The sequence below is a fragment of the Melanostigma gelatinosum genome (assembly GCF_949748355.1).
Source record: "Melanostigma gelatinosum genome assembly, chromosome: 12".
Taxonomy (NCBI): Eukaryota; Metazoa; Chordata; class Actinopteri; order Perciformes; family Zoarcidae; genus Melanostigma; species Melanostigma gelatinosum.
The window spans coordinates 8,416,153-8,444,057 of record NC_136645.1 but is presented as its reverse complement, the minus strand read 5'-3'; the positions used below and the strand labels follow the sequence as shown (position 1 = coordinate 8,444,057).

Genomic DNA, 27,905 nt, shown 5'->3' with positions numbered 1-27,905 from the left:
CGGCCACGCTGAAGGGAAACACCTCCCTGCGCTTGCAAGATCGTGACCACTTGCACGCCAGCAGAGCCGTAGTGGAAGGGTGAGAAAGAGGGAGGAAGAAAGAGAAAGGGGGGAGAAGAGCATCACGATACGGATAGAGATGGCGGAGTGCGGGCGGAAGGCGCTGTCTGTCCTGGAAGCGGCCCGTTCCCGGTACGAGAGCCTGCAGATATCCGACGACGTGTTCGGTGAGTCCGGGGATGACAGCAGCGACAATCCCTTCTACAGCACCTCCGGAGACTCCGACTCCGACAACTACATGGGCGAGGAGGAGCAGCAGCAGCACCACCATCACAAACGGGGCGATAAGGAGGGCAGCGGACACCGCGGGGGATGTGGAGGTGGTGGCAGCGGGAGCAGCGGAGCCGGTCCCCCGGGCTCTCTGTCCCGTAGTCAGGCAGAGGAGGAGGGCTGGACGGAGACTCTGCAGGATGTCACTGTGCCGCGGTTCAAAGAGACATATGGTGAGAGGTGATGCAGCATGAATAAGGTCATCTGTGCAGGGAATAATCGTGTGTGTGTGTGTGTGTGTGTGTGTGTGTGTGTGTGTGTGTGTGTGTGTGTGTGTGTGTGTGTGTGTGTGTGTGTGTGTGTGTGTGTGTGTGTGTGTGTGTGTGGTTGGATGGATGGAGAGACTCAGAACTTGTGCAGATCACGTTCATGTTTTCTTAGGTCAGGCAGGACATTTCTGTGGCTCTCGGTCTGGTGCCATAAACAGCACACAAAAGGCCATTGCTTTACAACAACTGGATGCTTGTTTCGTTTGTGTGTGTGTGTGCGTGTGCGTGTGTGGGTGTGTGTGTGTGTGCATCCTAGTGAGTGAGTGACACAGAAGCATAGCACTGCATCATTAATTGCTGTTAAGTTCACGGCATATGCTCGGCCTTTGATACTTCACGCTTGGAGCTGTTGCACACGTGTGTGTGTGTGTGTGTTCATGTTTCAGGGCAGGGAGACATGCTGTTCAATTTAGAGAATCTGCATGATGTCTCTCCTGGTTCTACACACATATACACACACATTAAGCATAGTGTACTGTATGTATGCAGAATACATGTACAAATACATGCTGGCCTTTGTCCTCCTGCACCAAGTTAATTAGCAAAATGCACAACTATTAACTATTATGAGACACAAGCTAAAGGCGTTTTGATTCTGGTTGTGCACTTTCTCTTTGTGTGTGTGTGTGTGTGTGTGTGTGAATCTTGACAGTTAAACAGCACTGTGCACCCACACTGCTCTGTCTTTCTTTGTCTCATTCTATCTTTGTGATTATTGCCCCAAAGCATGATGTCATTCTGTTGAAAACCTGCTGCTAATCAACACGTACCAAGCTGTTAGTCTCCTCTTCGTTTATTTGATCCATTTATCTATCGCTGTACAGCATGCAGCAGGGTTTGGGTTGTCACTGTCAGGCTTCGTTTGGATTTGTCCTCCGCTTCCTTCTCTTCTGCCTCAGCTGAGGCAACAGTGATGGGTAGAAATGCCATCCTGTGTCCACTGTGACGTGACACACTGTGGCACCTTTGGAGCTGAACCACCAAATGGCTGGAGCAGACATGGACCAAGCTGCTCACACATAACATAGAAACACACATAGGGGCATCCACATACAGAGATGTTTTAAGGTCAACAGAAAAATGTACTGCCTCAGATAAAATAAAATAAAAGAGCCATTATGACCATGAGATAAAAGTCTTTAAGCATTGGGTCTGCTGTTGGTATGCCACCTAAATTGAAGGTGGTGGCATCGGCCTGTACCAGAAAGTTGGATTACTGAGCAGCAGGCCAAACAAAATGCAGAACAGCTCTGTTTTCTTCTGTCCATGTTCCAGATTTGAAGGGTTACCAACCAGTAATCCAGCTAACTTCAGTAATCCTACTTTGTGTTACAGGGACCAAACTCACTTTTCCAAAATAATCCGAACCAAACTGAGCTGAGCTTGACATAAGAGGTTAGAACATCCTGTAACTTCACCGAACAACAACCGTCAAATAGAGGACAGAGCAGGATGTGCAGGAAGTGTACTTCCCGGTTGTTTTTTTGCTCTGTTGACCAAAGCTTGGGAGTCAGCAGGTGTGTCTGTCTGTTTTGTACAGTCTGGTCTGGTCTGTTTGCACAAGCACGGCCAGTGTGTGTGTGGCCCCGCCATCTTGCATCAGGGCTGAGATGATTAAGAGCTGCCTGACTGGACGGAAGCAGGAGCTGCCATGGAGCAATAATCACACTTCAGACCTCAAGCGGCAGAGAGCGTACGCTGATTTTAATCGGCCTGAACAGCACAGATTGACTGCATCCTGAGCATCAGCGTATCTAGATACATTTTCTCCACTGACTATCGTGGCATTGGGATGAGAAGCTGCTTAAACCACTGTGGTGAAAATCTCATCAGCAATATATCTTTATCATATGTCAGGATTTTGTCAGTCTAGCTGCCCACCTGCTGGCTGTCTTATTCTCACCTTCCCGTCTGTCTCCCTGTCCATTTCTCTGTCTGCCTCTGTGTCTTACTGTCTAGCTGTGACGCTGCTGACACAGACACACTGTTAATGTGACAGCTCCTCTCCTTGGAGACTGTGTGCACCCCGTACATAAATCATCAGCCGTGGTCATAAAGAGCAGAGTCAACCTCAAGCGAACTCTCAAAGACTGGATTGTGTTTGTTTGCAGTCATGATCTTATCATGATGTTGAAGGGAATTATGAGCTATTTATTCATTCTCTTTGCTGGGCATGTCCGATAGATTATTAGGACCCTCCATATGTCAGTTTTTCTGCCTGACCCTGTTTTTCTGACAGCCTTGTTTGCATGTTTACCTCTTACCATTGCAGAGACATTTGGAAAAGCAGTAGATTTACACAGACTCAAAGTGAAATTTGCATTTATACCGGTAATAGAAGGCTACTGTAAGGTACATTTACTGTTTGACAACCAGAGACGCATGTCTGACTCTTTAACACACACATGTCCAAATATTCACAAAGAACACTAAAACAAAAGACACACATTTTATCCAATATGGGGCATAAATATGCAAAGACAAAAAATACAAAATAAAATGAAATAGAATAAACTATAAATAGCATCTTAAACAAAACAAAATAAATGCTCATATAACATGTTTCCATGTGGTCTATTGACTTACAGTGGAATTGTATTGTAATGGTAACTAGAAAATGCATTTCCTGCTGAAAATGCGTTGGAATGCTGAAAGCTGAAATGAATCTCAAAAACATTGCTGAAAATAGATATCCAATTTTTAAAAAATTGCAAAAAGCTTAATAATTCAAAAAGTTGAAAGATTACAAATATGAAGTCATATCACCCCTCTCCTGAAAGAGCTGAACATTTTGATATTCAAACGGTTTCTGTAGCTTAAAAGAATTCCAGCGGTAGTGATATTTGTTGTAGAAGTTGTAGTAGAAGTATTATTAGCAGTATTAGTCTCATTTGAATAAGTACTAGCTGTAGCAGTAGTGATATTTGTAGTAGGAGTAGTAGTAGAAGTTGTAGTCAAAGTATTAGTAATTAGAAAAAGTAGTAGAAGTAGTAGTATCAGTCGTCGTAGTAATAGCTGTAGTAGTGGTCGTAGTATTTTATATAACAGTAGTAGTAGTATAATAAGTAGTAGTAATAGTAAAGTCAGTTTTTTAAGTAGCAGTAGTAGTAGTACTAGTAGCAGTCGTGCTAATAGCTGTAGTAGTATTAGTACTGGTTATTAGTACTGGTAGTAGCAGGAACAGCAATATTAGCAGTTGTGGTATAAGTAATAATAGGAGTGGTAGTGGTCGTAATAGCAGTATTGGTAGTAATAATATGTATGGTAGCAGTAATAGCAGTAGCAGTAGTAGTAATAGTAGCAACAGCAAAAGTTGAAGTAGTAGTAGTAGTAGTAGTAGTAATACTAGAAATATTAGCAGCAGTAGTAGTTGTCGCAGTATTAGTAAGAGCATTCATTATTTCAACAAAAAAGCCTAATTTTGAGCGAAACGTTTAAATACAGTTAATCCATGAGGCTTTTATTTTGAAAGGGTGGGACTGGGTGGGGGAGGGAGGGGGAGAGGAGACATAATCATCATGTTTGACACATAAACAGAGGTTATTAAATGACAGGCTTCATCACAAGCAGTTCAGTTAGAATTCACTCTCTGGGGCTTTTATTTTGAAATGGGGTGTGGGGTGTGGGGGAGAAGGGGAGAGGAGACAGAATCATAATGTTCGATAAACACAAACCGGTTATTAAATGACAGGCTCTCAAAATAAACGATTCACAGCGAGATATAACAAAATGAGTTGTCAAAATCTCTGTTTCACACGTGACGACTTGTTTCTGATGTCTGCAGCTCAGAAGAACACAGAAGAAGAAGATAATTGTATATGCCCTACACTCTGGATATGATATACTGTGTATTGACATCAAAAAACATTCCTTTTAATATTCTCTATTTCAGCATATTGTCCTGCCAAAGCTGGCATTCTACGAGAAAATAATCAAAACTCAAACTCATGTTCTCTTTCTGTAATTTCCGCTAAAAACATGTTTTGTCTACGTGAAGGGTTTATCCACCCCAACTACATAGTACCGGTAATCTCTCATTCTTAAATCCATGGCTATAAAATCCATCTTCCTGCTAAAGCTTTTTAGCAGGCACATGTTTGTCCCTCGCCAATAGAAATACTACAGCAGATAATCATGAGGGATTATACTCCTCTCTGCAACGTAGCTGGAGTTTTGTAATATCCAAAGGTGGGAAATTGATATTCCAAAGCTTCCCTCGTCGAGAAACATTTGCTAATATTAGTCTGAAGAAAGAATGATGTAAATGTTTGATCCACTTTCATCAGCATGATGTTGGCTAGATTGTAGATCAGCTGGCAGGGATGTATAAAGAAGATCTATGGAGGAAATAGATTGAAACAATCCCGGTATCCATAAAAATGACGAGTTCTTCCTCGGGTTGTATTTTTGGCTCACTCCTGAGATGAGCTGATGTGAGTCATTTTGCCTCGGTGGACCTTGCTTCTGAATGTCAAATGTTTTTATGGAGGAATGGCTTGTTCTGAGGAAGTCGTGCTGGATTTTACATTCAGCTTTCAAGTCTAATGGAATGCAAATGAGTGGGTTTCCAGCCGTGCCCGGCGGCTACTTCTGCTGTGTTGGCCGCAAAGCACCGGCTCTGTGGGTCTGCTTGTCTTTTTTTCCTCTTCTCGTCCTCCTCCACGTGATGTACCTCTTAGGTTCCATGCCTTGTGCATGTTGTCTTTAACTCAGCATTAACAGACTGAAACAAAAGACCTTCATTCTTGTGGTTGGAGCCACTCAGGACTGGAGAAAGGATCGAGAGAGAGGGAGAGTGAAAACCTTGTTCTACTCTGTTCAGAGATAATGAGATTGTGTTGTTCAATTCAGCCTGACGTTGTTCTGCGTAACATCCAAATTCCCTCTCGATCCAACTACCTTAGAGGAAATCTCTAATTTACTGGAGCAAAAACATCAAGCCAGTCACTGCATTGATTGTGTGGCTTCAATGCAACACCTAACAGCATAGACAGACAGAAGGCTTTTAAATAGGAGGTAAATGTCACTCCCCCCCCCCCCCAGGAAACTGGTGGATTAAAGAGGTAAAAGAGGTAAAATAGCTGTATTTGAAATGCTTCATGCTAGTAACTAATCTTATTCTCAGTTTTTTCCTGTAAGCTTAGTAAAATGTGTATTTATTATCTTAAGCTGTTTGTCCATTACTTCAAGATGTGCTATGTTACATGCATACTCTGTGTGTGCACCAGCTTTAGTTGCATCCATTATTTGGTTTTAAAATGAAGGCATTCGAACGCTGCTGTTTAAACAACCACATCTCTCATCAGCTTGATGCTTCACTGACATTGTGACTTCAGACGCCTTTCATTCACGGCTCCCTCGTGACCCGACGATCAGATCACAACAAGATTTAGACTCAATGCCTGCCATAACACTGAAGCAATGAGACACTGAAACCTCCGGCAAGCGTAGAAACGCCACACCGTGACAGGGATCACAGTGTGGCGGCTGTCATGTCGTGTCAATGATCTAACAGCTGCCCTGGGCTCGTGACATTTACACCAAAGGCTTCTGTGCATGATTCATGAAAAAGCGCAGCGATTTCATGGGAATGTATATGTTTTTCTGAGGATTTAATACAATGCAAGACTACCTGTATTAGTGATTGTTCTCTCTGTGTCCTCTCTTCTTATGAGATATCAGTGTAGTTTATGAAAGCAAGACACAGTTTGTATGCATCCCACACAGCCTTGACAGTGACTGCTCAACAAAATCTGATTTTATCGTGCATGTCAAAAGAGATCCTTTTATTCAGTCAATGAAATTGTAGTCATGGTGCCAAAGTTAAAAAACTGGGATGAAGAGACTTTGAGTTAGCCCACCTGGGACTCTCTATCTGTCTATCTTCCTCTATCATACATGTTTTTTTCCCCCTTCCTGTCCTGATCCAGGCCCTGCTCAGAAGATGCCGGCCACCGCCACAGCCTTGGACTTCTTCCAGCTCTTCGTCCCTGACAACTGCATCCAAAACATGGTCACCCAGACTAACATGTATGCCAAGAAGTTCCAGGAACGCTTCGGCTCAGACGAAGGCTGGCGTCCCGTCACAGCCCAGGAGATGAAGGCCTTTCTGGGCTTTGTCACCTCCACCAGCGTGCACCGCTGTGAGTCCGTGCTCAGCATCTGGAGCTCGGGCTTCTTCAGCAACCGGAGCATCGCCTTGAAGATGAGCCAGGCGCGCTTTGAAAAGATCCTCAAGTACTTCCACATCGTGGCTTTCCGGCCGTCACAGGGAAGCAACCAGGGCCTGTACAAGATCCAGCCCTTCCTGGACTTGCTGCAGCAGTCATTCAGCTGCACCTTCAGACCTTCACAGACGCAGGTGTGTACACTCTATATATATATATATATATATATATATATGGGCTGGAGTTTGTTCAACTCCTGCTTTACTTTCTTCTCGAGATATACAGCAGCACGACTGATTCCAAAGGAGCAGGGAACTAAACAACCTGATCAAAGTAGTATCTGTTAAATCAAATATAGCATTTCTATATCAGTGTTGTGCTTTTGTTCAACTTGATTCATGTAAGAAAACATTACAAACTGCTCCTCACTCAACCTTCTTTACTTCCTGATGACAAACAGGCAAGCAGGCTTATAATGTGTGTGATTAATAGCAAAAGTAGAGTGTTGTGGCAATCCGCAGAGGGAAAAGAGAACATAGACAATTTGCTCCTGATTGTCCCAAGTTATTACATTTGTATTTACCTCTTACTCATGAGACTGGTTGCCATAAAAGTCAGAACATACGGTTGCTTCCACTGAAGGACTTTTCTCATTCAGCTTCACGTTCTTCCATAATCATCATAAATAAACTGAGGTATTCAGATTCTGGTTATAGCCAGGGTTGGCTAATCATATTCCCGTGGGATCTGATGCCAACTCTGCAGACACATAGAAATGAATGAATTTCTGGGAAGTAGTTGATTAGAATGATTTTCTGCAGTATGAGTGCTATAGCATCCTCCTCGTTGTGATGTCAGTGCTGTGATGCATTTGGGAATACGGGCTCCAGCTTGATGAGTTTATTTCATTGTGAAGAAATGAAGGGATCCACATTAGTGCTCTCTATCCACTACTGACTGAGATGATGAGGGCAGACCATCTGTCAGACGGCATGTGTGTGCGTCATTCGCAGTACTTGTGTATCTAGGCCAGTTTGTTTTGTCTGTTGGTTTCCAGGGCCCAGATAGTCCGAGCGGCACAGACTGAACCTGTTGCTCCACAGACGATGGAAAAGTCATCTAGCCATTGAATGACTGACACAGATGGTAGGAAAGAAGTTGAGCTGGTTTTAGTTTTAATTCCTCTGTTGTATGTTTTCATTATGAAAATAGTGGCTGATTAATTATCAATCAAAAAATAAATTCAGTAATATTTTTAATTGAAGGGAGGGAACTGCTTTGTCAACATTTTGGAATTCGTCTATCTATAATATTTCTTTACATGTGAGGCTGCATGACCTGGATTTATCTGCCACTCAGCATTATTCAACTGTGTGTGCGTGTGCGTGTGTGAACAACATCGGTGCTGAATATTAGCATGTTATGTCAGAACATTTTGACAGCAACGCTTCACATTTTCTGCGTCAGTCTGTCAGTTTTGCCGTCGCTGAGATGATCTGTTGACACTGCTTTGTGTTGATTTGCACGAGTAAGCTCCGAACATCCACTGCAAGACAGCCTATGAGTGGAAAGATGGCTGTTCCTCCTTTCTTAGTACAATACAGGATTAGTGAACCTGTTAACTTAAAGCACTTGTGTGCTTGAAATGTATCCACCTTGTTTTCAGCTGTTACGATAAGACGCAGAGAAATATCTGGTCACCAAGAGAAACATGCTGCAGTAGCAACGGCTGTGCTAATGTGGCAGCTACAGGATGAGATGTTTCTTAAAAGGCCATTGTGGTTTGGTTGATGTCAGCCATCCAGAGGCTAGATAGCCTCATTAATATTCCACTTGTGTCATCCATAACTCCACATTTGACTTGGAAATGACTTGTTGCTGTTTGTCCTGGAGCAGGAGAGAGCTGTTGGTCACTGCTCACTTCAGCTTTAGTCAAATCATGATGGAGCTGGAGGAGGAGGCGGGGTAGACACCGGAGGAAGGGAGAGCCTAGAAACATTTGAAATGCAAATATTTGTTGTGTGTGGTTGAAAGCATCTCTGGAAAATATGAATAGATAAATGTACCAAGCTCGTGTCGTCGTCGTCCAAGGAAGGGTCAGATAATATTTGGTTTTGTGCGTGAATGTTCTGTTCATGCCCAGATTTATAAAATCCCTGTTAGGAAATTCATCATTAGTATCTGATTCTGATCACAACTAGAAGAGACAGTGATTAGGCCAGGGAAATATTAAACGCACAAGAGGCAGATGGAACAGTTCACCCAACTTTTGAAAAATACTTTGACATTTCTTTAGTTATTTTCATCAGTTTGACTGATAACCACACCACCAAGGGGCTGATGTGACTTTTTTGGGAAACAAAACATAAAGACATTCAGTTTACTATCGTGGGAAACAAAGAGAAGCAGCTTTTTGCATTTGAGAAATCGGAACGAATTATATATTTTTGAAGACATCGGAATTAATATTACTTGATTACCAAAACGGTCGCAGATTCATTTTCTGACCATCAAGTAATCGATTGATTGACTCATTGTTTCAGCTTTTTACTCTGCTTGTTCTGAAGGAGAAACCTAAAAGCATGAAAATAGTTGTGTGTCTCTATTATATTTCTATGTATTTCTTTTCCATCGTATTTTAATTTTGATCAATTTGCTCCTTGCAGCAGAACCGTGGATAACTTCTTTGAGTTTTTTCCCCCCAAGGCTCACTGAATTTTTCATGAGGTTTGGTCTGAAGCTAGAATACTCAAGCACATACCATGAAAGTACTGTCTTTACTTTGTTTTGTAGTGGTTATGGACAGATGGAAACAGACAGACTAAGAGAAATACTGAAGGGATGACATAAAAATGCAAAAGAAGGGTTTTTCAGACAGCTTGCACAGTTGAGAGTGGGTTTCTGCCAAGAACAGTGTTTTGTTTTTCTCTCTCTGCAGTATCGCAAGTTTATGAGGATCTTCAATTGGCTGCCGTCTCTCTAACCCTGAGCTGTGATGTTACATCATACACAACCTCATTCTTATGCCTCACACAAATACTTTTTATTCTCCCTTGTCAAGGCCAGCTATTATTCCAGGAACACATTTTGTACTTTACGTGTGGCATTGTTGTATAAAAACCCACTGAGACAAACTCACATGTACAGTTACGTTGTTCGTGTGTTTTCCAGGTTCTTCATGAGCCGTTGATAGACGAGGATCCGGTGTTCATCACCACCTGTACGGAAAGAGAGCTGAGGAAGAGGAAGAAGAGGAAGTTCAGCCTCTGGGTACGACAGTGTACCTCCACCGGATTCATCTGTCAGGTATTAGCAGCAAACAATACTCATAAGCAATCAGAAATCTGAATGGAAGCAGAATATAGTGAAGAGATGAGAGAGAGAAGAGTACATGTTTGTGTGTTTAATCTGCTGCTTTTAAACATTATGACCGAAATCTAATATTTTACATCAAAAATGAAAGAAAAAGTCTTCAGCTTTGCTGAAATCGAAAAAAAAAGCTCTTAAAAACAGAGGCTTTGATCTTCACCGAGTTTCAAATCTCATTCTCAGCTCGTCGATGTTGCATCATATGGCATTCAGACAGTTACCTGCCGGCACTACAAAGAATAAAATCACATTTTTAGGCTTTGTACGAATAAAACGAATAAATATTTTTTCAAGTAATCAAACTAATCTTGAAAAGAGAAATACTTTCTGCGCAAAAATATTGGTTGTCAGATTTTTCCTTTTGAGGTAGTTTTAGATGTGAATATACTGCTGGCTCTGATCTCAGGCGGGCAGGGCTGCTGCTCACTAACAACCGTTCTCTTCCTGCAACCTTCCACTACTGTTCCTTATGTAACACCACAATGTAACTGCAGCACGACTGACAGACATGACCAACCCGTACCATTTACAGAGGACGGAGGAGAAAGCATTCGAAACCTGCAAGAGGTTACAATGTTTGGTCTGTGTTGTTAAATTGGTGACCGGTGAAGGAAGAAGCCTCCTAACTACTAAATCTGGTAGGAAGTACAGCGATACAATTATACCACTTTGTAAAGAAGTGTTTTGTCACTGCAGAGAATCCAAAAGTGGAAAGAGCTCAGTCACAAGACGAAGCTGCAGGGAAAGTGTTTCCTTCTGTAGCCTGGATGTAGTCCACAATTACATGAGTGGAGATCAGAATCAGATCAGGATCACCATCAGAATTTTAATTTGCCTGTTTACTCTCTTTTTGTTATCACGGCTCGAAATCGAATTTTAAAAAAATAACATCAATTCATATTTTTTTCTTGTCAACCCAAATCTCCTGTGTGCAAGAAGCATCTCCGTCATTTAAAGGCATATCCCATTATCCAATCCGTTTAAAAAAAATAAGCATTAGCATTCACACCGACCGTGGCCATTTGGCAATCACTCAGCCTTTACCAGTCAACTGCACTCAGATCGTCTCTCTTTTAAATGAATTGTGTCGAGGGAGACAAAAAAAAAAAAAATCTTAGAAATAAAACGAGTTAATGGAGTGAATCAATGAGATTCCATTAGCCAGTGCACCACACAGGGACACAAGAACACACAGAGTTACGTACTGACCACTTAGTGTAATAGCCAAAGGCCTGACGTAGACGCTGGCTAATCAGGCTAACGCCGTTAAGCTTGTGAACAACAGCAGGAATATAAGTGCAAGAAGGACACTGAGCTGTTTGTGGGTGCACATTTCTGTTTGTATGCGTTTGATAATGGCTTTCTTTGGAAGCCAAGCTCTTCTCCATGTTTCTTCTGAGACTTAAAAGGGCGTCGTGTAGCAGTGTGCTGAGCTACCACGCAGCTCAGTCTGTCTTGATCCAGAGCAACATATCTCAACAGCATATGGCCAGATTGTCATGAAATATTCATATTCACAGCCCCAGTGGGTGCTCCTAAAACTTTTTGGGACACTTTGAAAAGTTAGAGCCTAATTTGTCAAAAGTTCTATCTGTTTTTTTTCTACATGTCCTTTCTCTTTCTGCAGATCTCAGTCCATCTGAAGGAGGGCACAGATGGTCTGGCCACCTTGAAGAACAAGCCTCAGCTCCACAGCCTCGTGGCCAAGCAGCTCTGCCAGAACATCTCTGGCAAGAACCCCATCATCTTCACCGGGCCGTCCATAACGAGCCTCAGCCTCTTCACCGAATTCAGCAAACAAGGTACACAAACAAGTTGCACCAGCAAATAGTGAATATTGGTCTGTCTCTGTCATGCTGCCTCAATGAAACACCTTTTTCTTTTTCTATCTTCCTGCTGCTCCTCGGTCATCTCGCTCCCCTTTTCTGCTTTGGTGTGCAGACTGTGTTCTCTCTCCTCATCTCGTCTCCCTCCCTCTTTGCATTTCTGCGTCTCCAGGCGAAACAGTCTGTTGCATTTCACCTTCAAACAAGACTTCCCATCACTAGAATGATTCATTTTCTTTTTCTTCATGTGGCTTTGCACCAGGAGTGAAACATCTTTTACCATACGGAGAATGTGTGAAAGCAGAATCATGTCTCTGTCATATGTCAATGAAAACATAGGCTGGTGGATCGTTCTTGTAATCGTTTTCTCAGCTAAGGACTTCAATGTTTCTAAAACGAGATAAAATGTCTAAAAGAAAAAGCTTGATGTTGTAGACATTTTTCATTTTTCCCACATGTTTTCCTCTACATCTTGACAACTAAATCTCACGCTAAGTGACTTGTTAAGATGTATGGCTTTCTTCCGCTGTTCAACCAACATCGACCATAACAGCCCCACGATGCTCTGCAATAGACTGTTAATTGTCTTTTAACTTGCACAATAAATCATGGAAGAGTGTTTAGCCTGGTCATAGCTCAAAAAATCAATACGTAAAGTGGCGACTTGAAAGAAACGGCATTTACTGCAACACACAACAATGAGAACACTTGAATCCAAACAGTTGTTGTTGTTTTACTTTTTCTGTTCTAGCCTACAAAAACACCCCATATTCTCATCATTATCTGATGTGATCATTTATCAGAAGTTGATCTGCAGGAAATAGTTTTGGAAGAAATTGTGATATTTTGTGCTGATAATCCATATTTGAAGCAGGTTTTTACAGAGCTCTGGTTTTCATGTTCATTATACTAAAGGCATACTTTATTATGAAAGCATATAATCCTGTTGTGGCTACGGTGAGTCACATCTGAATTCTCTTCAGTGACCTGTTTTCTTCTTTCATAATAACAGCAAATGTGGGACAGTGTCCTCGTTCCATAAAAGGCTCAAATTTGGCAAATCCCATTACCACAAATGCTCTTTCACTAAACAATAAAAGCAATTTTAAACTCAACCGGGCAGAGTTGAAAATGGCAAGTAAAGAAAAAACAAGTCCAGAGATATGATCAATACTCTGTCTTCCTAATTGGACGAAGCTATCACAAGGCATTCAGCCGAAAGAAAACTCAGCTCTGAGCTTGCAAAGGCATTGCCCGACATTTGTCTTTCAAATTCATCATACTGGATTAATGAGCAGAGTTAATTACCTCTGCAGCACTTACTGTGGACGCGCACACACACACATACATGTATTACACAGATAGAAATCATGTAAGAAATATAGAAAGAAAATGGCGTATGAAGAGAAGAAGTGGGACAGCTGTGAGAGAGATAAATGTTCTACAGTATTTCGTTCTGTGAGTTTTGGTTTAACTCAGAAGCAGAATGCATGAAAAGCACAAAACATACTTGGCAGTTACTGCAGGGATGGATGAAACTAGGGCTGAAAGGAACAGTTATTAATACATTTTTCAAATAATAGTTTGTTCTATGAAATGTCAGAACACAGTGAAATAAATAGCCTTCACAATCTACTGAAGCCCACGGAGGTATCTTCAAGTTTCTTTTTTTGTCCAACCAACACTCCAAAACTCAAATATGTTTACATATATATATATATATATATATATATATATATACATATATATATATATATATATATATATATAGAGAGAGAGAGAGAGAGAGAGAGAGAGAGAGAGAGATGCGCTGGAACCAGTGAATCAATTTGCATTTAGTCACTATTAAAATCATTGTCAATTATTTCTCTGTCGATCAGCTAGTTGATAAATCAACGAATCATTTCAGCTCAAGATAGAAAACGTCATTAATGTTTGTCGGGCTGCAAATAATAATTATCCTCATATGATTTCTTTGATTAATCATTTGGCTATTATTCAAATAATGGATTAATGAACTCGTCTGTAAAATATCAGAGAATTGTAAAATAAATTTAGAAAATAAAAATAGATAAATTTCACAAAACCAAAGTTGACATAGTTTGTTTTGTTTGACCGATATTAAAAAACGCAAAAACATTTTCTTTAATATCATAGAGGACGAATAAACATTTGAGAAGCTGCAACCAGGAACTATTTGCAATAGTTCACTTTAAAAAAATGACTGAGTAATTAACAAATTATTAAAATTATGACCAATTAATTGTCTGCCAGTCAACAACTTAATAATATACAAATGATTGAATATTTAACTGGTATTTCATCTATTGTGAATATGTGCCTGTACAGTATATTTCCTCACATCTGTTTCAGAGGTATACATACAAATGCCAACATGTCTTTGTATTTATGCCGTCTCCAGATATCTACTGTTGTGGTCTGCTGAGCACCAGGAAGAGCGACTGTACAGGCTTACCACAAAACATGCTGGTCTGCAGCTCTACACCAGCGCAGCGCGGCCAATCACGAGTGATGATGAAAGGCAGCATGTCCCTGATCAGCTGGTACAACAAGGGACACTTCAGGTTCCTCACCAACGGTTATTCCCCAACAAAACAAGGTAAACGCTGCTCATGCACCCAGAACTAAAACTCTGAAAGTAGATTTGTCTTGTTGAATCATAAATATTTGAAGAATTTTAGTACAGGAGACGGTGCACATAATATGCATTGCTGCACAAAATGCATGTATTTATAATTGTAGGAAGACCGCAAATGACAATTTTTTATTGAAAATAAAATTAGCTTTATTGTTGTTTCTGGATGTTACCATCAGGTGAAATTGGCACATCGTTAAGCATTTGTGTCAGGGAAAATCAATGAGAGCTTCTAATCCATGGTAATCCCTTTCCAGGAGGCGGCAGGATCATGATATTCCCCTTCTCTCAAAGCGTAATCCACTCTCCTTGAAACTGTTTTCTTCGGTTTAAACTCGGTTGAAGGGCCGCAGTGTGTTTGAACTCTTTGAATGAAGAATGTGGAAGCAAAGTACCAGATCAGTTGAACTGTTTCTGTCCCATATTGATTTTCTTTCCCCGAGGTGTGCGCGTGTGTGTTTGGTTGGAAGTGTTTTTCACTCTAAAAAAGGAGAACAAAATGAGTTGAGTCCCATCAATAGCCACAATATTGTGTTCTTATTATGGTTTAAAATAAAACTATATCATGGTTAGTGATTGTTATATGATTAACTCAGTGTTGAAGTAAGCGTTTTATATGATAAGAAGAGTCTGGATTTAGTTCACGGCTATTTTAACTAGGTGTTGCAGTTATGAAATTAAGCATAATTCTGCAACTGCATCATGTATTTCTTGCCCAAATCTAGTCAGGAATTGATTTTACCAGACAGTTATGGAGATACTGAAAGTTCACAGAACAGCTGAGATGTTCTTAAGACCGTGGAGCATCCAACCAGTCATTTAGGAAATGTTTTTAGTGACGCACATGTATCCGCTAACATTAATAACGGCTGCATTTCTATTTCCATGTACCTGTTTCAGTATCTTGTGCCTGCTGGCTCACGGTCACCGCTCACTGGTACTTAAATGGAACGAAACAGTTGATGATGATGTCATCTGTGCGTCTCCAGCTGGGACAAGTCTGAGTGTTTGCTGCGAAAAAGACTAATGAACAAAGCAGCCCCGCAGTTGACAAATAATCAAGCGGTCTGCTAAATTATGAATGGAAACAAAGGGCACCTGGGGAGACTCACTGGTGTAAAGGAGCGCTCCTTTTCGGGAGACCACATAATCTGGAGAAAACGAGTCCCTTCAGTGGGATCTCTGCTGTATGTCTCTCACTCTCATTTATTCTGGTGTGTGTGTTTGTGGCAGGTATCATCATAAAGAGGAAAAGTGGGGAGATCGCATGTCCATTGGCTGTTGAGGCCTTTGCGGCGCACCTCAGCTACATCTGCAAATATGACGACAAGTACAGCAAGTATGTACAACATAGAAACTTGTCTCAAGACGGTACCATTACCGTGTGATCTTTAATCTGCTTTCTCCACATTGTCAGCTAAATATTCAGCCGTGACATTTCACAAATCTTTAAGATAACATCAAGCGAACGCTTTCTGTTCTCCAAGACAACAAGCTCTTCCTGGCACTCCTCTCTGCAACTCTCACTCACATTTCCACCATTGTCTTTGGCAACAAGTCGCCTCTCACGAGATTTCATGACGACACTGCTGTGAGGCTTAGTTAGACACGGTAATAAACAGACTGGATCCAGCGAAAAAGGTAAAGAAAAACCTTTTGAATGGCCCTGCAGCTTGTTTCGAGGCAGCTGTTTGCAGCACTCTTCCTCAATACTGGACCAATTTCCAATATTGTCGTACCCATTAGTCACTGAGCCACAAAACATGTCCAGGTTGAAAAACACAGAAGTCACACTCGTCATGTTTTTTTTTTGATAAGAACATCTTTGTGTAGAAACCCTGGAGTAAGTCGCTGTTTTCCTCCCACAGGTACTTTATCTTCCATAAACCCAACAAGACCTGGCAGCAGGTGTTCTGGTTGAGCATCAGCATCGCCATCAACAACGCGTACGTCCTCTACAAGATGTCTGACGCCTACACGGTCAAACGATACAGCCGAGCGCAGTTTGGAGAGAGACTGGTCAAAGAGCTGCTGGATTTAGACGACTGCTCCCCCACACAGTGAGGACGAGGAGGAGGAGGAAGAGGAGGACAGCCAGAGCGCAAAACACAACACACACACACACAAACACAATCCCCACAAATTTACACTTCACTACGGTTGTACAGACACTGCAGTCTGTGTCTATGTTATTATACTGAAGCAGTGCCAGGCCTGTGTCTCTCTTCCTCTAGTTGGTTTCCGTGGTACTGTAAATATTCATTAACACACGACTAGAGAATCATGAGTCATGGGACAGTTCACATGCCTCAACTGCAACTTCTAACCACATAGATTTACGAAGGATTTGTCAGCAGGAGCTATTTCACAAGCAGACACGCAGGCGGGAACAATGAAACCGGGACAAATTCACCATTAAATGATGTCAGCTTCGAGTCTTCAGTCTTATCAAAGAGTGAAGGTATTGATATCAGCCTGAATCACCCGTGTCGAGTGTTCAAACTTGTACTCGTCAGGCTAAAAGGCTACATGTAGCTCGATATTTACAATCTGCAAAAACACCTGTGAGCCTGTAACAAAAGCTTAGTAAACCAGGACCAACCAGGTGTGTTCACACGCTGCATGCAGAAAGAATCTGGATCGTGATGTTCTCTTGTTTGGTGTGAAAATGATTTTCGCTCCAGGTGGGTTTTGAAAATGTATGTATGTATGTGTGTGTGTGTGTGTGTGTGTGTGTGTGTCTGTGTGTGTTTATCAAGTGGAACTGCCATTTGCGTGTGCGACGTTGAGCCTGCGGACGTAAATTTACAGCTATTGTGACCCCGATGTGTCGTGTTGCTGCATACCGTATTCACTAGAGGAAGACTGGCAGGTGCCGTAAAGCCACACACAGCAGTGTGCCACCAACTCACAGCCTCCCACTTCAAAAGAGCCAAGAAAGACTCAAACAAATTATTATTTTTTTTTTTTAAAGCTAAATATTCATGACTAAAAATGGACAATTAATGTTTTGGTGTATTTATTAAGACTTAAGCAAAACATTTAAAACTCAGCATGTGAGTGATTTGATCCGATTTGACTGACAACATAAAGTAACAACTACACAACTGTTTTATTTAAATTCAAGTATTTCAAAACCATGAGAAGAGCGCAGACAAAAGCCTACATTTCTCGTGGGAAAATGGGATTTGGCAGAGAAATGTTCTCTCGTAATAAGAAGCGGATTGAGAAAATAGTTTTTCAGTGTCTTTAACAAAAAATGCCATTTAATCTGCAACCTACTTTTGTACCAACACTTTCAAAGGCGGATAAACTCATCTTATTTGTCTATTTTAGTACTCGCGTAGTTAACTGTGCTTTGTAGGGCACAACAAGTTCAAAATCTCCTTGATCGAATGTTAAGTAAGTTTGCCAGTGTTACTAAGCAACGAGTACAATCTTGTAAGCGAGATGGCGGGGGATCGGATTAATATTGCTTGGCAAGATTTGGTACAGGAAGTAAAAAACGTACTCACTGGTGGCTTATAAGATGGCCCAGAAAACCAAAATCTTGCAACACATCTTAATGTAGACATGGATTTGGCCATTTGGGGCCCAGATCTCATCAGGAAGTCCAGATGCGAGCGTTTGTCTGATTAAAATGCACTTGCTGCCTTCAGACCATATAACCACACTGCTGTCTGTAGCTTTGATAAGGAGTCCACTTTGCTTTGCTTAACATGTTATGCAGTCAACATGGTATTGTCATGCTGGAACCACGTTGCGTTACTTTTAAGTGAAAGGTTTTGATGTGTGCTTGCTCAATCAGCATGGTTCGATGTGTGAATACATATTACAGTAAGACGGCGAGGGTCTTTACGCTGGCAGAGCAGAGCTGTGGAGCGATTCGCTGGCAGGACTCATGCACTTTCTCTAACCACAGTCTTGCACTTTGAGGGGAGTTGTTAAGTTAGCAACAAGTTTACTCGATAATCCTTTTAGTTTTGAACCCAATGACGCTGCTCTCGGAAAAAAAATATGTCAATAAATTAATAAGTTCTGTAAATATGCGTAGATAAATTAAATGGATTATATTTAAAAAAAAAATGCCAATGAAATAAGATGGAAAAGTAACCAAAACAGAAAAGATTTCCACTGTAGATTTAGAGTACAAGGTACAGTATGTGTGTGTATATTTTGTTTACAAATTACTGCACTGAGTGTGTGTCCATAATCACTGAGACTCAAGATTGTGATTTGTTTTTTATTACTTTTTCACTAATCCGAAGCATTGTTGTTGTCATTGTGGCACTTGTCGAAATGTGTTTGATTAATGTTCACCTCAAAGCAGCAATGCTAATTAACACCCTGTCATGTCATGTAGATGTCAACTTGTGATTTTAACGTTGAATATTGACTAATTACGCACACATTTGATGTGAAATCAACTGGGTCGTAAGCTGGAGCCATTTTAGAAATACACGTTCTTTATTTTCCCAAGAGTGTTTTGTCTAGTCGTGCCCTACTGCGTTGTGCCGTAGACTGCATGTAAAGATGGATGACGTTGTTAAATTGTACTTATTTAGTTAGCAGCTGGCTACTCAGCTAGCTTGCTAATTCCACCGAGCGTTCATGCTGGAGTGGTTACAGAAAATGAGCCGTACAAAGTTGTCACTCATCTGGCGATAACGATGTGCTTTCCTACGCCCCAAACAGAGTGTGTGGAAGAATCATTGAATTGTTAAATCCTACTCATTTGGTGGCTTGCTATAGTTAGCTAGCTAGCTTGGTAATTCCACCATGCTTTCATGCTACACTGGTTGCATAAATTGAGCACACATGGGAGATGTTTTCCTCCAGAAATCTCTTTAGGCTTAGGCAACAAACCTAGTTGTTTAGGTTTAGGAAAGGATCATGATTTGGGTTCAACTAAAGCCTTTCTGGCAGACAGCCCTGAAGGCAAACTTCTCCTGTGAGCAAAATGAACCAAACAGTTGAGGCAACTGAGTACTGGCCAAACACAGCACCGACCAGGCGAAACACCCTTGTAAAAAAACAAACATTGCTGATCTCAGAGTGTACTGACACACCCTGGAGTGTAGCAGCAAGGTGAGATGGTAACCCACTGGAGGTCAGAATACTTCACCTCAGAAGGCCCTGATGCAATATGTGTACCTGTAAGGCACGTTGTGGTCTGCAATCATCACTGAAGCAGAAATAGACCAGGTAGGCTGAAAACGATAAAATCCAGCTCTTTAAAGCAAAATGACCCCCAGGCATGCGTCACAAAGTGGTGAAGCACATATTTGTCACAATCTGCAGAGGTTTTCTGTAGTGCTTATATCGCTCGGCTCAGAGCAAAAATGAGAAGAAATTATGCACCAGGGACTGTGCAAGGCCATGGTTACTGTGAGAGGTAGAAAAAAACGGTAATATTTGAAGATTTTCTGCCCATATTATAAAATTGCTATCACCCCAACATGCTGACTGAGAATTGAGCGGCTTCATGTCGCCTCCTTTTCACCATCTATCATAAGAGAAGGGCCGAGGATCCTCCCTTATAATGTTGTTGTTTTTCATTTAGTTCAGAAGAGGGTTGAGTTTTAGAGCAAATGGATCAAACATGGCTTCATTTTAAACTCTCAGGTTAAAACCTGAAGCGATTATTCTGTCCAGCCGGCTCTATTGATCAGCCATGAATCAGATATTTCTATAGTGCCTTTTCCGTCATTTTCTTTCCTCTCATTGCAGAGGTTCAGTGTTGATGTCCTGAAATAGAGTTGATGTGAATGATTAGAACAGTTTAGATTTTTTTTAAATGAATACGGTAAAATTCCTGTCCTGCATGGTGTGAATAATAGAAACGATAGAAATAAACCGAGCACCTCCGCAGTAGAGTAATGTTTGATGCAGCCCTATGCCCTTGTTGCTGTAATGTTTCACCTCAAGTAACATTTCACAAAAGTGGTGCCACTGGAGTCAACTCTACATCCTTTAATATATTTCATCACATCTCAAAAACATAAATGTCCAAATAAAATGTATTTTTAAAATAAGTAATTGTATTAATTATCCATAAAACATGATAATGGTGGAAGAAATTATCCTAGTGATGGATTTTATTTGTTTACATGTTTGTATCTTGGAGGAAAGAGCTGAGCCCCCCTAGAGTCAGAGCATCCCGTCTCCAAATATAGCATTAAAACAAATTCTAACCACCAATATCAACCCGAGGAGAAATATGTCATTTTGATGGGTCTTGCTAGAGCAGCATGGAGTTTTTTCGCTCCATTCTCCACCTTGTCTCCTTTTACAGACAGCAGAGTCATCGAATATCTTTTTTTTATGTCCGATGTGCAAACGGGAGTAAACAAAGACAGATGGGAAGGAGCAAGGTGCCGCTCAGCCGCCATGACAGAAATATTTGTCTTTCATCCAGTTTTGTCAGTCAAAAGATTATCCCGAAATCAAAAAGATGCCATGAAATAAATTACCCTCACTGTTTGTTTCGTGGTAACGCAATGCAGATGTTTGTGGTGTGCTGTGTGTGCCAGTTTGCCATATCTCTGTACAGTCTGTCTGTGTTTGTATCCGGAGAGGGAGACAGTTGTCAGTACAGATATTTAACAATCGAAGTCATTATCTGTGGATGTGATAAAGAATTGAAATGGCTGACCTCAGGGCTTCATGACTAACTGCTGTACAATATATTCACTTATTGAAACAACATACTCTAAATGGACTTCTATAACCTTATCAGGTGCTATCAAACCCACTGTTCAAGTAATAGTAGAGTTAGATTTGTTGTTGTTGTTGGAAGCTCAGCAACCAAACGATGGACACCAAGGCCGTATCACGTATTTCCGGATAAAAAGTCAGAAATATTAATGTTACCAGGCACCCAAAGCAAACTTTAATTAACTGTCCAAGTTAGATCATATGATCCTGGTTTGTGACGGTGGATGCAGGATGTTGAGTGCTGTGGGCTAAAGTGTTCTCTCGTTTCACAGAAGCGCCAGAAGGTTGTGTGTATGTGCATGTAACGTTGGTTGGAATAATATGTGTCAAATAAATGGTGTACGCTGGACCAAACTTTCCTAAAAATGTGTGTGGTGATGAGTTGAACACGGTTGTCGTGTAGATGTGTCTTCATTAAAACGATGTGGGCGATTTGGAGAAGCTTATAATTCTGTTGGAAATCACCAGGATTCACAGATTTAGTGTTAAATGTGCATCGTTTTCTTGATTTGAGTGCAGAGTGTGTTTATTAAGACTTTATGATTAAAAGACGATACATAATACCTAATACATAATCTTTTCAATTTAGCTTTCAATTCAGCAAAGACACTCAAAGACACACTTGGATTATTGTTTGGATTATTGGGGTGTGACAGGGGGCTGAACATTATGTTTTATTTGTACAACACCCTCCCCCCGAAAATCTCAAAATGATATAACAGTATTGTTCTCTGCATATGGCAAAACACACTTTTATGATCCACTAATCCGTTTATTTAGTACATATTAAATCTCACATGAAAGGCTGAAATGACGTTTGAATATGGGAATAGGAGAACACAACAGATGTTCCCTCAAAAGACGTTACTACTCCCTTCAGCAAAAACAAAATCAATCCCCCTTTTTTGGACTGATCATTTTTCATACTTTCCTTTATTTGACAAAATGATCCACTTGTAGACACACAAGATGCAAAACGTCCGTGTGAAATGAGTATTATGTTCTCAGCTGCTACTAAAAAGTCACAGAAACTAAACAATTGACAGGTTTAAATGTTTGAAATGTGGGTGTGTTTGTTTTGCTATGTGCTGGAGGCCTCTGTTCTCTCAACCTGGAGAGCAGCTCTACTGTATAAAGCCCATCTAATGTTTCCCAGAGATGTATTGTGATTGTGAAAAGTATATCATGTGTTGGACTTGTGTTGCATGGAGTGAACATGTTAATGAAATAGTAAAGGAAGAGCAGTGGAAATGAGATACAACATACTCACCAAATTAGAAATGTCTGTTTCTCTTCAAAAACAACATTTCAGGTGTTAGGTACTGATTGGACAGACAGGACAAAGTGAAGAGACAGAAAAGTTACAAAGTAAAACATAAAGAAAAAACAAGTGTAACAATATCTTAATAAATAAGAATACAATAAAGTGCAATGTGACAAATAAAAAAGAACAATGCTGAAACAGAATATAACAATTTGAAGATGCAGTTCTAAAGTAATGTGAATTATCAAAGATCTTGCAAGACCTGGATCAGTCCAAACTACGGCTGGCATGGTTTGCAGATGAGAGATTTAATCAGTAGCCAAGCCCAGACATGTCCGACAGTCACAAAGCAGCCGCACGAGTTTTCAATATGATATTTAATGTGATTTTTAAAGGGACACTAAATAATTTGGAATCAGCAGTTTCATGAACAGGTTTGTGACTCAGCTTACAAAAAACATATTGTGTTATGAAGTGAAATAATACAGTAACTTGACCATCAAAATCAAAATACACTTTATTTGATTTTCAATGCAGCTTAGCAATAAATAAACAACAGAAATAAGAACACACATGGCGTAAAGCCACCAATCATAAAAAAGAAAACACAAAAAAAAGAATTATTTATTAGTTGCAATTAGTTGCAATACTAATTTTCTCTTCTGTTTTTTTGACTGGGAGGAAATATGTAGCAGGAGCTCACTGAAACGGCTTGCTTATAACTGCTGGAGTGAAGATGATATGATCAGTCAGGGGAAATGTGAGTGTAGTGAAAGCCATTAGTGAAAGCAATAATGTTGTAATTGATGGATTTATACTTCACCACCGAGATTGGCTTTTCCGTACTGAGTGTCGTGTAACATAGCAGCACAAATGTAATGTGGGAAAAAAAGCAGTAGAGGGCAGCAAATCATAATTGTCTGAGACACATTATGTAAAATCCCTCCGACCATCAGCTCATCGATCATACCACTGAGGGTAAATGGATTATAATTGGTCCAAGCAGCAAAGTGAAACTGTATAATTTCATTATTTTTGCGCCTTATTGATAACGGACAGACCTCCTAAAACCAGGGGGCAACTTACGTAAACAGCAACCTCCAGGAAGAGGTGGTCCGGCAAAAATAGTGTCATGTTATCCCATCTGCAGAGCTCAAGAACCTTTGAGTGAAAATATTATTTCTGCCTCTGACTGTGTTCGGTGGAGCAACTTGTGTGTGTGTGTGTGGGAGAGAAAATAAGTAAGTGATGAAGAATGAAGCAGGCCTGAAGGTAAAAGGTATTATGATTTCTACAGAACTAGAAGCTGTGGAGAAGTTGCACAATAGAAAACATCAGCTCGTCTTCAATGCTCACACAACCAGCACACAGCTCCCAGGGGCGGACAGACACAGGGGGGGGCCTGATCGGTGGTGAGACAGACAGACAGACAGATTGAGTGTCATGCGTGAGGGCAGCAACACCGGCTGACACTGTAAATAGTTAATTAAATCTCATTTAATTGTTACAGTCTGGAGTGAGTTGAATTGATTTTGACACCTCTCGCGCGATATGGATTCACTGCGTCCTGCCGATAAAGCAGCTGCTGAACTAAACGGAGACGGACAAAGAAAGAAAGAAGCAGACAGAAAGATGAACTGCAAATGAAATGCTCGATCAGGATGTCATGCTGTAGCCAGTAGGGTGAGGTTCTGTCTCCTGTACAAGACAAATAAACAGCGGCAGGAGAAGAACTCAGATCTTACACTGAAGTAAAAGCAGCAATATCACTGTGTGGAAATACTCGTGTTACAAGTAAAAGTCCTCCATTCAAAATGCTCAAGTACCAAAAGTAAAAGTAGCATTCAGCATGAAGCATTCATGTGTAAGTATTTTCTTTAATGTTGCAGCGAGAGGTGAAGCTAATTGTAAAGAATGTTATCACCTTATCGTTTATTAGTTTATTGTGTTTTGTATTAAAAATCAAAATCTGCAAAGTAACAGAGAAATACAGTGGAGTAAAATGTACAGTATTTGCCTCCAGAATGTACAAATGAATCAGGTGACATACAAGATCCTCAACCTTGTACAGTCAGTGCTTGAATAAACAGACATCAGATATGTCTTTATATTCTCTTGTTCCAATGTCCCGACACTCTTTTCTCAAATAAATTCTGAAACTAAAGAAACTGCTCCGAATACAAGTGAAGAAAAGTATTTTGTTCAGAAGAATATACTGGGAAATACTCACTGTAAAGGGTCAAAACTCAGACTGTAGTGTAAAGTACAGCTGTACTGTTTTGTGAGACCAACACGAATCAGCTTGTAGCCTTGATGAAGCTCATCTGTCATCCCGACATGAAGACAGGAGACTGTAATCAAGGAGTGCAATATAATATGTATTTTACAGTCACTGCTATGTCGGTTCATCATCACCCATAAACAAACCACCTCCATGCAAACAACACTCAGACGTTCTTCAGAGAACTGTAAAAGTCACCTGAAATACATTGTAAAAGCAGACGAACAATGGTGTTTTGTGAGAAATGTCTTTCCCAAGTTTATAACTTCTGTCTCCACAATGTCTGGAGTCTCCACCCATCCTATGTGTGCAAGGTTAGGACATTCGCAGCCCACACACTTTCAATCAAGCTCTTAACCCTGCACACACACACACACGCACACATACACACACACACATACACACTTCTACGGCTATCATTATGTTGTAATCAGTGGTCTTAGTGACACAGGGATAATGATTATATTCATGGTTTTCTTTTGATATCTTGCCTCAGGAGGTCAATGCCGTGTCATCATCTGCGGGAAGATGCGTCATTGTTCACAATCCTCTGTTTTTGGGAAGAATGAAATGACATAAAAGCCTTTTTTATCAACATGACGTTTTTTTTTTGGGTTTTTTTGCTGTTTATGTATTTATTTGTCAAAGAAATGAACTGATTCTAGATGATGTACAATGATTAACCACAGTCTGTACGTTTCTATTTACACTATGGCTGTGGCCCTGTTGCAACACTGTCACGCATGCCTCGAGAGGAATTGTTTGGAAAATGACAGCCACTCATTTGGACATGAAATATGACTTCACGAACACAGCCCTTTAGAAAACCTGTTCAGATAAGGCTGTGTGTGGACTTTTGTCACAGGCAGGGTTAACACTAATTAGTTCTCTGGAATAATGAGTGCTTCTTAACACAGAGATGTCGAGATACTCTGCAGACTGCGTGTAGTCGTTTTACAGTCAGGTGCCATGTGTGTGTGTGTGTGTGTGTGTGTGTGTGTGTGTGTGTGTGTGTGTGTGTGTGTGTGTGTGTGTGTGTGTGTGTGTGTGTGTGTGTGTGTGTGTGTGTGTGTGAGTGAGGGGATCTAACGTCTCTCTGCCATGTTTCCTGGTGGCTGCTCACCATGACTCACCATTTTTTCTGTGCATGAGAGATAGATAGATAGATAGAGAGAGAGAGAGAGAGAGAGAGAGAGAGAGAGAGAGAGAGAGAGAGAGAGAGAGAGAGAGAGGGACAGATAGAAAGATAGATAGATAGATAGATAGATAGATAGATAGATAGACAGACAGACAGACAGACAGACAGACAGACAGACAGACAGACAGACAGACAGACAGACAGACAGACAGACAGATAGATAGATAGATAGATAGATAGATAGATAGATAGATAGATAGATAGATAGATAGATAGATAGATAGATAGATAGATAGATAGATAGATAGATAGATAGATAGATAGATAGATAGATAGATAGATAGATAGATAGATAGATAGATAATTGCATGGACGTCTTAAAAGAAGCCAGACTGACCATTGCTTTCTCATGGAGACAATGGCTCCCAGCTGTAGTGTGCGTGTGTGTGTGTGTGTGTGTGTGTGTGTGTGTGTGTGTGTTGTGTGTGCTGAGGGAGCCTCTTGTCTCCCACTCAGGTCACATCTAAACAACAGGACAGGGTCAAGACCGTACAGATTAAACTATTACCGTTATGATGTTAGTAGGACTCGAGGGTGGAATCATGACCAGCAGTTATGAATACCAGGTTTCATAGAGAACAGTTAAAATGACGCGCATCTGGCGAAGAAGAAAGGGGAGAGAAAGGGGGTGGGAGGAGGGGGCTGAGAGGTAGGGGATGTGTGATTCTCAGCCATGTGTTCACTGACTGTGTGTAGGTGTTAGGGGATATTTGGGCTGCAGCAGGGGGATTCAGGCATGAGAGAGGCCTTCGTCACATTATAGGATAATGTTTTATCTCATCGGAAGAAAGGAGGAAGGGTGAGGTGGGTGTAATGAGAAGGGGAAGAGAAGGCTGATTCTTTTTATGGAGCATATCTGGCATGGTTGTCCACCCACAAAGCCTTACAACCGGTTTGACACGTGCAGTAGTCACGCACACATGCACACATTAATATTGTGTATACATGGTCTGGTCAGACAGGTTAGGACAAGCAGTAAGAACTTATTTTAATTATGTAACATCTATTCAGATAGAGAATTATGTGCTCGTCCTTTCGCGACAAGAGACTGCATGTCTGTCAGCGTGTGTGTGTGTGTGTGTGTGTGTGTGTGTGTATGTGTGTGTGTGTGCAGCCAATTAGATAGGTATGAAGTCAGTATACATTGAGCTTGTTTAACTGCCTTCCTGAAGCATTAACTTCAACATTGAGTAGAACATTATATGAAGCTGTGATATGGATGTAAGGAGCTATTAATGGAGTGTGCAGCTAAACAATGGAGTGTGCAGATCAGCAAAGTCAGCAATGGAAATGGTGCATGTGTGTTTGGGATGTGTGCTGTGGAGGTGTTAGAGGTGTTAAACCAAAGGAAGGCCATGCAGGGAGAGCGACAACGAGCACGTGGACACGCTTTTATATCCCAGAAGTTCCAGGTGAGGTAAATCAAGCTGACAACCCTCCCTTGTCAGCAAACATGCCTGCTGAGGTCGGTCACCTCACATACTGTATGTAAGAGGTGAAATTATGACACGTCATTCCAACCGCTGACAAGAGTCTCTTTCACTGAATTCATGTCACATTGTCCTCGGTGCGTTTCTTCTCTTTGTTGGCTGCGAACCAACTTTCCTTCAGGGTGGTGAAACAGTTCTGAATGAACGAAGCACAAACCTGAGTGACCAGTTTGAATCAGCAATGAACAAAAAGCAGAACTCATACGTGTAAATATGATACATTTCAACTCATCTTTTGCTTTTAGATTCATTTCTATCTCCCTGATATAAAACAATGGATCATTTCTGGTGAGAATTGAAAACTCCCAGCATTAAACCATCACATGTTTTCCTCAAAG

At 41.0% G+C, this 27,905-nt stretch overlaps 1 protein-coding gene across 1 annotated transcript; it reads left to right on the top strand.

Annotated features, from left to right (window-relative positions):
* Positions 1 to 139: 139 nt before the first annotated feature.
* pgbd5 (piggyBac transposable element derived 5) lies at positions 140 to 16,681 on the top strand (the record flags this gene model as incomplete). Its single annotated transcript, XM_079280911.1, has 7 exons — positions 140 to 503; positions 6,530 to 6,960; positions 9,938 to 10,072; positions 11,763 to 11,937; positions 14,384 to 14,581; positions 15,851 to 15,956; positions 16,486 to 16,681. 7 exons carry the CDS (start codon positions 140 to 142, stop codon positions 16,679 to 16,681), a joined length of 1,605 nt encoding a protein of 534 aa, XP_079137037.1.
* Between the last annotated feature and the right edge of the window lie 11,224 nt (positions 16,682 to 27,905).